The sequence below is a fragment of the Panicum virgatum genome, chromosome 9K (genome assembly GCF_016808335.1).
Source record: "Panicum virgatum strain AP13 chromosome 9K, P.virgatum_v5, whole genome shotgun sequence".
NCBI lineage: Eukaryota > Viridiplantae > Streptophyta > Magnoliopsida > Poales > Poaceae > Panicum > Panicum virgatum.
Window position 1 is genome coordinate 5,568,337 of NC_053144.1, and position 12,263 is coordinate 5,580,599.

The following is a 12,263-nucleotide window of genomic DNA, read 5'->3' on the forward strand; positions in this document are numbered from 1 at the left end:
TTTTTGTGTGGTTCCAATGGACAGTAATACAGTGTTATACAGGTATCGTGCTTAACGAACAAAATGTAAGCTGGACGATATCTACAGTTTGGACTCGAATGCTTAACATCCGAACAACTGTGACTACAAATATTGACAGCTGACCTTACAATTCCCCTGGGGCTCCGTAACACCAACCAACCATGCAAACAAGGAATATAGCCATACCAGCTGCAACGGTCAAATGACATACTAATTCAAAATTCACTAATGATATTGACTCTTTAACAACAAATGCCGATCAATAAGTAAAGTTACAACCTCAGGTAAGCCACCCCCATCAGCATCTATGCAAACTAGAGTTATATACAAAAGACAGGTCAAGGTGAGGTGTTTCAATAAATCAAGCGGAAGCACATCTTTCTCAGGCGGCGGCAGCTCAAATCCATCCAACTACTATCAATGAAGAATATCAAGTCTTCCCTCTCCTCAGCCCCCCTCTCTAATGTACATTTGGTATTAAAATTCTTTTACACCTTACAGATCAAAATTGTGCAGCAATAACAGCTAGCCACTTCGTTACAGAATCCAGCCTCTTGGCAACCAACACTGTCTGTTTCTCCACGCAGGCACTCAGTCGGTCTACTACCCTGCCTGCGTCGACTCACACAAGTGCTGCGAGCTAGGCACCCAACTAGAAGGGTGCATGCAGTTATGACAACAGCTACCTGTGAATGTATGAAACATCCCAGCAGGCCAAGCTACACAAGTTGTAGCAAGAGCGCTGGCAGAAACAAGCAGAGTTGATGTAGATCTTTGATGTTTCAGCTTCAGAGGATCGATACTCAGCAACCTAATATGGGATGACATATGGTAAAGCAATGACATCGGCAGGGTCAATTTTCAGAGCCTCAGCCCACACTTTGGGTGCTCCATCAGCCTCTGAACTGGCCTTCTTTGACTGGCTGCTGCTACCTTGGTCGAAGAGCCAGTCCTCACCTTCATGCTCAGGCCATTCCATCATTTGAGGTGCTTCAGGAATGCTGTATATCTGGCTAAGATACTTGCAGTCAGGGTGAGGTGACTTCCTAGAAGGTGTGCCATTCTCATAAGCAGCCACTGGATCGACTGAAGCTGCAGATTGCTGCTGAGCCTGTTTGTTGCCATTGAACTTCTCTTCCTTCTTATGGAGCCTTTCAGCCTTTTCAATATTTAGGGCTTCTGGCTTCACAGAAGAGAGTGGCGCGGCTACATGAGATGCTGTACCATTCTCCACACGATTGTTCGGGAGGGCTGGTCTCGGCAACTTTGTAGGCCGCATATCATGAACGTCTGTACAGCATCAGAAGTCTTATAATATAAAGCACCATAAAAAAGGATAATGGTGTTCAACAAGACTACATAATGCTCAAAAGTGCAAAATAAAATAGGCTAGGAACTCACTTTGTAAGTAACCATTCGTCTCATGATTCTTTCGCTTCTTCTCATCAGGCACAACAGATTTTCCATCAGCTGGTGGGGCTGAAGGAGGGCCCGAGGGCTTCGAGTGAAGACTATCTATCGGATAATTTATATTGTTCTCTCTTAGCTTATCTTGCTCTTTGTGATTATGTTCTGCTTTCTCCTTCTTTGCCTCTTTCTCCTTTTTCTTCTCTTTGTGTTTATCTTTCTCTTTCCTTTTCTTTTTCTCGTGCCGATCACTCTTCTTGTCCTCTTTCTTGGCAGCATCAGGTGCCCCATCTCTGACCTTCTCCATCCTTTCACCTCTTCCATCTGCAGCTTTGTCCATAGCTGGAGGTTTCGACATAACAAGTTTCTGATCAGCTGAAATTTTAGCCTGCGGTAGCCTTCCACCGTGTTCCTTTTCCTTCCACATAGCAGGTGAAAGACCTCCCGCATCAGGCTTATTAGCAGAGACAGAAAGGTTTTCAGGTGATTGCACCATTCCATTTGGCCTCCGAATTGTAATGCTTGGGCTTGGGATACTTGACCTAGGAATTCCTCTATCTATCCCCGCTCCTGCATTGGATGTAGATGGACTGTCAAATCTCTGAATAGATGTTGTGGTGTGCTCCGTTGGCCTAGCAACCTTGCCATTTCCCTTATGCATAGTATTAGCATGATTTGGAAGCAATGGAGAGGCGGTGCCAACTTCTTGCTTTGCAACATCTTGGCTTGCAGTCTCAGTTCTCTTCCGAACCAATATGCTAATGTTACTGATTCGCTGTCCAATCCCCTCTTTTCTGGGTGTGACTTCAGTATTGGAGGGAGGCCTTCCAGCTTTGACTCTTTCCTCCATCGTAGGTGCTGGTGTAAAACCAGCAGCAGTTCTTTGAGCTGAAGTAGTGAAGTTTTCTGAATGTCGTACAGATGTCCCATTCCTCTGATGGTTGATGTTCTGCTGCCCCAATCCCTCATTTTTCCTTGAAGCATTACTAGATTGAATATGCATTTTATTAACTGCAGATCTTTCATTCTCAATTGCAGGAGATGCACTGAAGCCTCCACGACTTCTATCATTTGAAACAGCATAATTTTCAATAGGACGACTCGCTGCCCCTTTCTCATCTGGTATCTTTCTGACCAAATCCTCCCTGGACTTAATATCCTTATTTTCTTCAGATTTCCTGCTGCTCTCTCCGACCTTCTGATTATGGAGAGTCTCATCATGTCTTTCAATTCCTTCTACTGATTCCTTGCTTTTATCTTTGCTCTTGTCTTTTTTCTTGTCTTTGTGTTTTTCTTTTCGATCCTTCTTATCTTTATGCTTATCCTTACTCCTATCTTTATCCTTCCTTTCTTTACCTTCTTTTTTATCCTTGTCCTTCTTATGCTTCTTCTCTTTGTGTTTCTCCTGAAATAAGAATGTTGTTTCCAAGTCAATTAAATGCCAAGCACACAATGTCTAGCAAATGAATAGAAACAAAAGGCCAGGAGCATAGCAATAGTGAAATACAATCCAGATTCAGAAATAACCATTTAACAACTAAAATATCCGAATTGATAAAAATGCTGATCTTTTCAGATGAACAGGGTACACACCACACGGGTACATGACTATCCAGAGTCACTGCGTAAAAGCATACTGACTGAAAACTGGTAATCATGTTAACCATACTAGTTCCATTCCAGAGTTCTCGGCTCATTGAATTTGTATTTGACATCTTATTACTTTGTATTCATGCTAAAAAATTTTTGCTGAAGTGTAGGTAATATGAACTAAACTGGTATACTATCAGCATTTTTACCTTATTGTACAGACATGAGAAATGTACTTTTGAACCCACTTCTCAAAAAATGCAAATAGGTAGTTGGCCTCCCGACTACAGCTTATTAAATCTGACAGGAACAAAGTAATTATAGCAATACATTAACTCTCAAGTCAATGTCTTCAGTACTAAGTTAAGCTCCATTTGCTTAAAAATATGGACTAAATAACAATCAAACTTCTTTTCTATGAAGCTGCATCTATATTCATAGAATGATTGAACAGGTAATGGTCTGATCGACTTGCAATCTATTGGACAAAAAAAACTAGTCATCAGCTTAAAAGTCTGAAGCATCATATTTTTACACATGCCAACACTCTCAGGGTGCAACTGGTCAGCCGAACACACCGTAGAAGCAGTTCACTGAGCCAGCCTGGGTTCGAGTTGCGGCAGAAGCTTCTTAAGATGAAAATCAAGGGGACATCTATCCCCCTGGTTGAGTTTTTTTCCCCATATTTTTGCACATCTAAATTTGTGAGAGGAAAGGCAAGTTTGATACACTAGGTGAAGTAGCTGTTTGTAACACTGGAATGGACTATAACTTGCAGAAACACTGACTAAAGCCTGCAGCAACGGCTAATCATGGCACACAAAATAAAAATGACCGAAAGAACATCTTATATCCAGAGGCCTAAAGGCAAGACCATTCCATCTTAGTGAGTGCTACACAGGTCTACAATGTTTACAATCCATGGTATTGCTGTGTAATGGTATTTCTGGATTTTATTACAGCAGCAACTGGAGTGCTGTCTAGGAAGTACTTTTTACATTCACAAGCTTGTTAGAACTACTACTGCACATTTGGTGATCCAAACTGTATTAGTTACTACAATGTTTCTAATTTGTCCATTTTAATACAATCAATTGAATACCATAAAAATCACGTCAAGTTTAAAACACACATGGCAAGAATAAAACACGATGGCAAAGCTTCTGTCTGGTAAGGATACATAACTTGAGTCAAAAAGAGCAATGATATAAGGCCCCTAAGACATTGAATCCAGTAAACTGTAGCCACTGAGCAGCAGATAGTTACAATTGTACTATGGCACTAGCAATTTGATGTTAAGCACTTAAGCTTCATGGTGCCCTGGCAGTGTTTTATAGAAGGACATATTACAAGTTCAAAAGGGAAAAGATCCCAATTAAATATCTAATGCACAGACCATCATGTTAATATGCAATGACAATACAACACAAAAAGACCAATGACGTAACTCTTCATGTGGCCTTGAACTATAGTTGCAAAAAGGTATCGACACAAGGTGGTTGAACATATTTTCCTGTGGTCAGCAGCTACCATTACCAACAATATATCTAGCAATAACAGATGTTCACATCCCAGTTTACCAACACGCACCAGTTTTCAACCATGGGAATAGAACACTGTTTTCGAAACGTGCATTTCATTGGCATTATAATCGTGCTAAAATCTACTGCCCTTTCAAATTTGTTCAACCTTGCAAGGTCAAAGCCTTAATCAACAACTAAAAAGACCACCGAAACACCAGTACTTGTTTCGTTGATTCACCCGTATGAAACATTCATCTTTCTCTCACATGCAGCCTTAGTTATACAGTTCATGTAAACAGGGAGAAGCTCTTTCGGAAAGTATGGAATCTTGATTCAGAAAAACTACATTTTCCAAGTCCCTCCAAATCAGTGAACCAGCCGAAAAAAAAGATCCCTTAAATGCCTTGTGTATCTTGTAACGCCTAACACTGCTAAAGTTTCTGGTGCATAGACCCTTACCAACTTGACCTAGCTCTGGATGCTCTTTAGGAAAAGAATGAATAATTGAAACAGAAAACATAGCACTTTCCTAATTTCCGCCAATTACTGAACCAACCGAGAATGGATATCCCAAATAATGCCTTGTGTATCCTGTAACGCCTAACACTGCTGAAGTTTCCAAAACATAGACCCTAACCAACTTGGCCTAGTTCTTGGTGCTCTTTAGGAAATGAATAAATACGGCAAAAAATAATGCTTTTCTAATTTCCAGGCAATCACTGAACCAAACAAGAAAGATATCCCAAATAACACCTTGAGCATCCTGTAATGCCTAACTCTGCTAAAGTTTCCTCAACAGAGACCCTAACCAACTTGCCCTAGCGGCAGACACTCTTTTGAAAAAGAATGAATATTGAGACAGCAAAACTAATGCTTTCTCCTAATTCCTGCAATCTTGAACTGGTTGTAAAGTGATATCCCAAAGTGACGCCTTGCGCATCCTGTAACGCCCACCCTAACCAACTTGCCCGCGCTCATTAGAAAACAAGGAATACTGATTCAGCAAATTCCTAGTTCCCCTCCCCAATCACTGAACTAACAGAAAAGGATCCCCACATAACGCCTTGCGGATCCTGTAACGCCGGTGACCTCAGCTATCAGAACTTGGGGGGAAAAAATGTGGCACCCAGAACCCTAACCAACTTGCCCTAACTCTCTGCTCGGCCAAGGCAGAGACGAAAATTCTCTGCCAACCAATCCTAATGCAGCAAAGTTCCACTAGGATTAGGCGGTTCTAGAGCCGGCGACCTCAACAGGGCGATCGATCAGTGAATGAGCAAGGCAATCTGGGGGGACGGCGAGCCGGGGGTGTGTTCCACCTTGTCGAGCTGCTGCAGGTTGGAGGCTAGCTGGGCGTCGGGGGGCGCGGTCTTCTCATATCCTGGTGGCGGAAACGGGTAGCAGCGAGACATGGCACCGCCGCCTCGGGCCTTGGATCGCCCACCGCCACCCCCTCCTGGACGGCCTCAAGCACAGGCTGTCCCGCCGCCGGTGGTGCAGGCGCCGCCTCACTCCTGCCGCGCCAGGGGCGACCACAGGCATGCCCTCCGGCCTCTCATCCCCCGCCGCCGGAATCGCGGGGATCTGGGCCCCGAATTGGCCTCCGCGCGGGGGGGGATCCGAGGATCCAATCCAATCCGGCCCCCCGCGAGGGGAATCGAATCGGGGCGGGCGCAAGCGTTTATCCGGTCGCGATCTCCCCCCGCTTTCTTTTTTAGTTTTCGTTTGCTCCGCGGCCGCGGTGTCGCGTCGGAGTAGGGTTGAGGGGGGAGGGAGGAAGAAGAGGAGGATTGGGGTTGGGGCACTCCACCGGGAGGAGGAGAGGAAGAGGGGAACGGGGGAGGAAACCGGACAGAGGACACCCGGGGTGGGGCATATATAGCCGGGGGGGAAGGGGGCGGGCCCGGGCCCCACCAACAGCTGCTTGCTTGGGCTGCCTACCTGCTGCCTTCGGCTTGGCTGCCCAACCCAAACATAAACGGTCATGATATTTTCGGCATCGTCCTTTTTCCCCTCCATCGTCACTGTTTTAGCTTCATGCTGCTCTGCCCCTTTTCATATAAAGCATCTCTTGTATTGGGCTATCCTCAACTCTTTTCGTAGGTTCTATAGCATTAAATATATGATCACATATAATTTACATAAAAACATATATCCTCACATATAATTTTGAGTTTATATGACACTGCACTATCTAAAAAAACTATATAGTAGTGTCTATGATATGCCATGTCACATAGACACTATCTAAGAAACTAAGCTTCCAATGCATAATTTGCAATTGTAGTTACAAAATAAATTCCTCCGACGATGATCTTTCTCCTGTCCCTACCAACCCCCTTCCTTCCCACTTTTAATTCTATCTTGGTATTTATGATATACATCCAATGGACTTTATGTAGTTTCTTAGACTTTGGTTTAGAAACCATTTCTTGCATGAGACCTAGTTTCTTGGTCTTTGCTCTCTCTCCTCTTTAACTGCATTGTCAAATCAGCAAAATATCCTACATAGCATCATGTCAAATACTATGGATACTATCCTCGTCGCTGCATTGGGATCGCCCTATTGGATTCTCATGAAAGACCCAGTGTCAACACGAGAGCCTATGTGCTACTATTAAATTGCGTTTGGGAGTGGTGTGGTGTCTTCATCATAAATGGAAACAAATATGATAGTTGGAGAAGAGAAAATGAGTGCATCGGAAAACATACCAAAACATCATGGGTTTTGGAGTGCAAGGTGGTGTCATGATGATACAGAAATATAGACACTAATCATGGACACTATGGGTTGGGATTGCTCTTAGGAACCGCAGTAGTACTAATAATATGCACTCCTTTCATCCTAAATAAGTGTCGTTTAAAAAAATCGGATATAATTACTCATCCTATGGCAAGCTTCGTTCAGTTGTTGGGATCTTGTCCATGAAGTGCAGCTTTCATGGACACTAGGCATATCCACTTGGAGCTGGACAGCAGATGGAGTTTACATGGCAAAATCTGCTTACAATGCAAAGTTCAGTGGATCCTACAGCTCCTTCAAAGTGACGACATTTGGAAAGCAGAAGCTGAAGGAAAACACAAGTTCTTCGCATGGTTGTTGGTGCAAAGCAAGATTTTGACAGTAGACAGTGGACCTGCAATCCGATTTGCTCACCGTGTAATCAGGAGCAAGAAACAACATCACACTTAATCTTGCACTGCAATTTCGCTTAGCAGGTTTGAGAGTACTAGAATATGCAAGGGTGGCCAGAGAACCTGGTTCGGCATCGGGCGAAGGGAATGCAGATCAACGATTGGCCGGAGAAGGAGTTAGCTCAATTACTAAAGAAGATAAGAAAGATTAATGCAGCCTTGTTGATCTACGCTGCATGGAATATTTGGAAAGAGAGAAATCGCCGGGTGTTTGATCAGAAGTATTTCACACCGCAAGAGGTTTTGCACAAAAAGTAAAGCGCGAAGTCAACGACAGGAAGCTAGGCTGCGGTGGCCTAGAGTTTATCAGTTTCGTTTAATGATTAAGCTTCCTCTCCTAGAGTTTTGAGTCCTTTTCGTTTTATATAATATATCATACTTGTGAGAAGTCTAATTTGACTCTCCTTTCATAAATAACATTAGCAGTGCTTCAGCAAACTTTTCAAGAAAAAGTTACTGCCTAGCTGCTTCGTGCAATAGCGCAGTGCAGTACTACACATGAAATGAATGAATGGTCCGACAGTGCGGTTTCCACTTCCAGTGCAAGCAACTTTGAACAGTCAGAGAGACGGCTGGCCAGCTCAAAACACGACGGTACCAGGCACGGAAGAGGACAGCGGCTGTGTTTAGATGCGTGCGAAAAGTGAAGTTGAAAATATTATAACATTTTTGTTTGTATGTGATAAATATTATTCTATCATAAGCTAATTAGGCTCAAAAGATTTATCTCGCAACATACATCCAAATTGTGCAATAAGTTGTTTTGTTTATCCACATTTAGTTACATGCATACGTCATTTGCTATATTTAATATTTTGATGTGATTTGGATGTGATGGAAAATTTGAAAGAACTAAACACAAACACAGGCAGCCTTTCTTCCCCCTCCCGCGTGTCAGCTCAGATCCGCTCAGGCTCCGGTCGCCTCGTGCGTCCAGCATCCCAGGCTGAGCTGCTGAGCATCTGCCAGCAAGGCTTCTCGGCCATGTGCGCTTTCCTTCCCTAGCAGCAGAACTTGCAACAGTGGACCACCGTGCAGGGCAGCGCATAGTTGCCTCGTGAGCGTGAGCCGCCCCCCACTCACTGGGCAATGTACGTATGTATCGCACGCTCTCCACTCACTGGTCACTTCAACGCCGTGCGACACATTGCCCACAAACCGCAACACAGTAGGGCTAGGGCTGCCTCGGAACGTACAGGCGCTGCCGCCTGCCCAGATAAAGAGGCAAGGCAATGCGAAACAAGGCGGAGACTCTCCGGCGGAGAGAGATAAACGGAACGTGAGCCAAGGAGCCCAGCGGCAGTCACCAGTCACAGTCGGGCTGTCCGCCACGCCCTGCCGGCCAGCCCGTCCTTTTTGCTGCGTCCGGCCCCGCGAGCGAGACAGCGGGTAGGTCGGTCCTTCGTCAAAACTCAGGTCATACTACTACTGCACAACCCACCGCCCCCAAATATCTCCACCTCACTACAAAACATCAGAAAAACCACCAGCATACATGCTCGGCCCGGGAACTCATCTCTCGTTCACATCACTGGAACATGGTCGTGCAAACAAAACTGTTTTTTGGGGATATGTTCATCTTGTTATTTACAAATGTGGAGTAATCCAAAAAGAAGCTACGAATAGTATATACAGTCCTGCCGCCACTTATTACAGTCTAGTGTATACAGCAAGATGCTGGAGTGTCAATAACGCAAGAAGACGACGACTGCTCAATCTGTTAATTCTGTCTCGGTCAGAAGAAATTCACCTGCCGGATAGGCGCTAGTGAACGGTTCTCCACAGGCTCGGCTGTAACGACAGCCCGAATGGAGAACCGGAAAACCCTGGCAAAGACGCCTGGCTGCAACACACACACAACAATATAAAGGGTGATTATTGTGTGCACACATATATCTACACAAAAAAAAATCCGTTTGCAAAGGCCGGATGCTAAATGTGTCTGCCCATTGTTACCTGTCAACCATATATGCCTGTTGCCAGGATGGCATGGCTGGAACATCACCAATAGGCCGATCTGACGGCACCAGTGGCCAAAAACCTGCTACACAGAATAAGCCACGTTTGTCAACATAACTGAAAATGACATCTAAAACTGGTGCTAATTTGTGCAACACATGACAAATCTTAAGCCATAAATATCCAGCTATTGCATTTGCTAGCCCTTGTCAGGGTCATTAAGTGTGATAGCACCCTTGAAACTACATTCACTGTGATAAGGAAAAGCAGCAAACAATCCTACAAAATATACCACCAGACGTACCAGACTTGACAGGCGTATTCTCAAATCCTGAGTATAGTAGAATTTCCTGCATATCAAAATAGCTAATGTCAGCACGACACCCAATCATTGCATTCTGAAATCGTTTACACACACATTCTAATAACATCTAACCTCTTCTGTATGTTGTGGAACATGGTTAGCAAGGTCTGCACAACAAAAGGAGGATTTTTTTTAAAAAAAGCATGCAACAGCTGGCAATGATAAGCTAGCAATGATGACAAAGGATTGCTAACAAAAACCACCGAAGCCATTTAAGCCAAAAGTAAAACAGTTCATGACTAAATTATATTTTGAGCCTCAATATGCTACTCACTCCAACAAATATGGAACAATAGATTAAAACCATGGACACACTTTTACAGGGACAAAATATCCACGCACCTGTTCCAGGAAAACTTGGCTTTAAGCTGAGTGTTAAATCAAGGAAACAGTCATCAGGTTCTGTGCTGAAATCCCACAGGTTCAGTTCCAGCTTTGGATGTGCTTCTGTTAAAGTTCAAATGAATCTCAGTCTGAATATAGTTGTCTTGCAAAAAGTCGAATGCCATAAAGTAGATTTTGTAAAAGGACTCACTAGGTTCATTTGTTTTTGTATGGGAAGCATCATGAACAGGTCTTGGTACCCAGTTGCACACCTAAAATCTCCAAGAGTCAGGCACACTCGAAATGTAACGTATGGTATCAACGACAAATCTACGAGAAGCCAGTACATTAAAGAAGGGATGCTGTAATGCTTGCTCAGCAGTTGGCCTCCTTCGTGGATCCCAGGAACAAAGCCGCTATCAAAACAAAGGAAAAGGGTACCATGTTAATATCGAGATATGCTATTTGAAAAATAATCTAAAGTAACATAACTAGATTTATCCACCGCATAAAATGTGGGGAATTAAAGACAAACCCATAACTTTGTTTCATAACCAAACAACAAGAAGCAAAGTAGGTCAATGTACCTGGATCAAGTCAATTGCTTCCAAAGAAGCATTAGGAATAAGCTCCCATAAGTTTCTTGGAGGAATCTATCAGAAAGGAAAACAATCAGTGCCTGGAAATATTTGATCCAATGAATCCAGATGGTACTCAATTTTCACCTGAAAAAACTTAAAGCTACTTGAACGAGGCAGGTTCATTCCCTCTGGCCACACAGTGCAATCTGGGGTCCCAAGCACAGTGCATATTTTGTAAAGCTGGTCTGTCTCACTGTGATAAAATAAACAAAAAAGAACAATGTCAAATCACACAATATCATGGAAAAAGAATTGCAAACAAGGTCTACATGTTTTTTGTTTACAGAGGCCCAACTGGAATCGTGAAATTCAGGTGCAAGTTTTATTAACTTGAACTTCAATACGTCAACAGCACGATCATTCTCAAGGCTGCTTGCATGTAAAAGGAAAATGCAAAGCAGAGCATGAGCTACAGATACAGACGTGAGGAAACACAATTCCAAAACAGCTACAGAGTGAGAGGCCTTTATACTGGTAATCGAAGTATAACTGATAGTGTGGAGTGGAATTTCCTACATAGCGGCAAGCTATACGTTTTCATCAGGACAACTCGAAACTACTTGTCCTTCAGCAGAACCGAAAAGTTGATTATTGAAAATAAAACATGATAACACAAAAATTCACATTAGAACTAAACAAGTGCCATATATGCATTAAGATACAGTTAGAATAAATACATGATGCCTAATACAGACAACTGCTCTAGCAATACAGTGATTGTACACAAAATCAGCACTGCAGTATTACCTTTCACCAGGAAAAAGTGGGGACAATGTGAACAGCTCAGCCAAAATCGCACCAACAGCCCACATGTCTGAAAGTGCACGCTAGTAAATAGTTAATAAGGGAAGCTGGATAACACAACTAAACAAAAAACACTTCGATAAAAAGAGCATCATATGTTTGCTCTTGTTGAGGTGGAATTATGCTTTTTTGGATAAATTAAAAAAAAAGTGAGACTCAATGAGGCATGACAAACTAAAAAGTTGGCAAAGTAAGATAAATCTTTTCTAGCTAGCTTCTGTAGCATAAGAGGGATCCTTTTCGTGCATTATGCATAGCAGCATTGGAGATTAAGCAATCTGTACAGAAACAAGAAGATGAGAAGTTAACAGACACAGGAGAAGGGCAAAAGCAAATCACCAATAGCAGGTGTGTAAGCTGAAGATTGCAGCAGAACCTCTGGTGCCCGATACCTAAAGAATAAAGATAATCTTGCAGTGTTATTCACACGGTCAA

At 43.2% G+C, this 12,263-nt stretch overlaps 1 protein-coding gene and 1 pseudogene across 1 annotated transcript; both read right to left on the reverse strand.

The window, feature by feature from the left end:
- Nucleotides 1–224: 224 nt before the first annotated feature.
- Nucleotides 225–6,390, reverse strand: LOC120649609 (zinc finger CCCH domain-containing protein 18-like). The gene is made up of 3 exons (XM_039926454.1): nucleotides 5,861–6,390; nucleotides 1,423–2,833; nucleotides 225–1,311 (listed from the first exon to the last, which is right to left on the reverse strand). Exons 1-3 carry the CDS (start codon nucleotides 5,951–5,953, stop codon nucleotides 833–835), a joined length of 1,983 nt encoding a protein of 660 aa, XP_039782388.1. The 5' UTR covers nucleotides 5,954–6,390; the 3' UTR covers nucleotides 225–832.
- A 3,066-nt stretch (nucleotides 6,391–9,456) lies between these two features.
- Nucleotides 9,457–12,257, reverse strand: LOC120649610 (annotated as a pseudogene).
- Nucleotides 12,258–12,263: the final 6 nt, after the last annotated feature.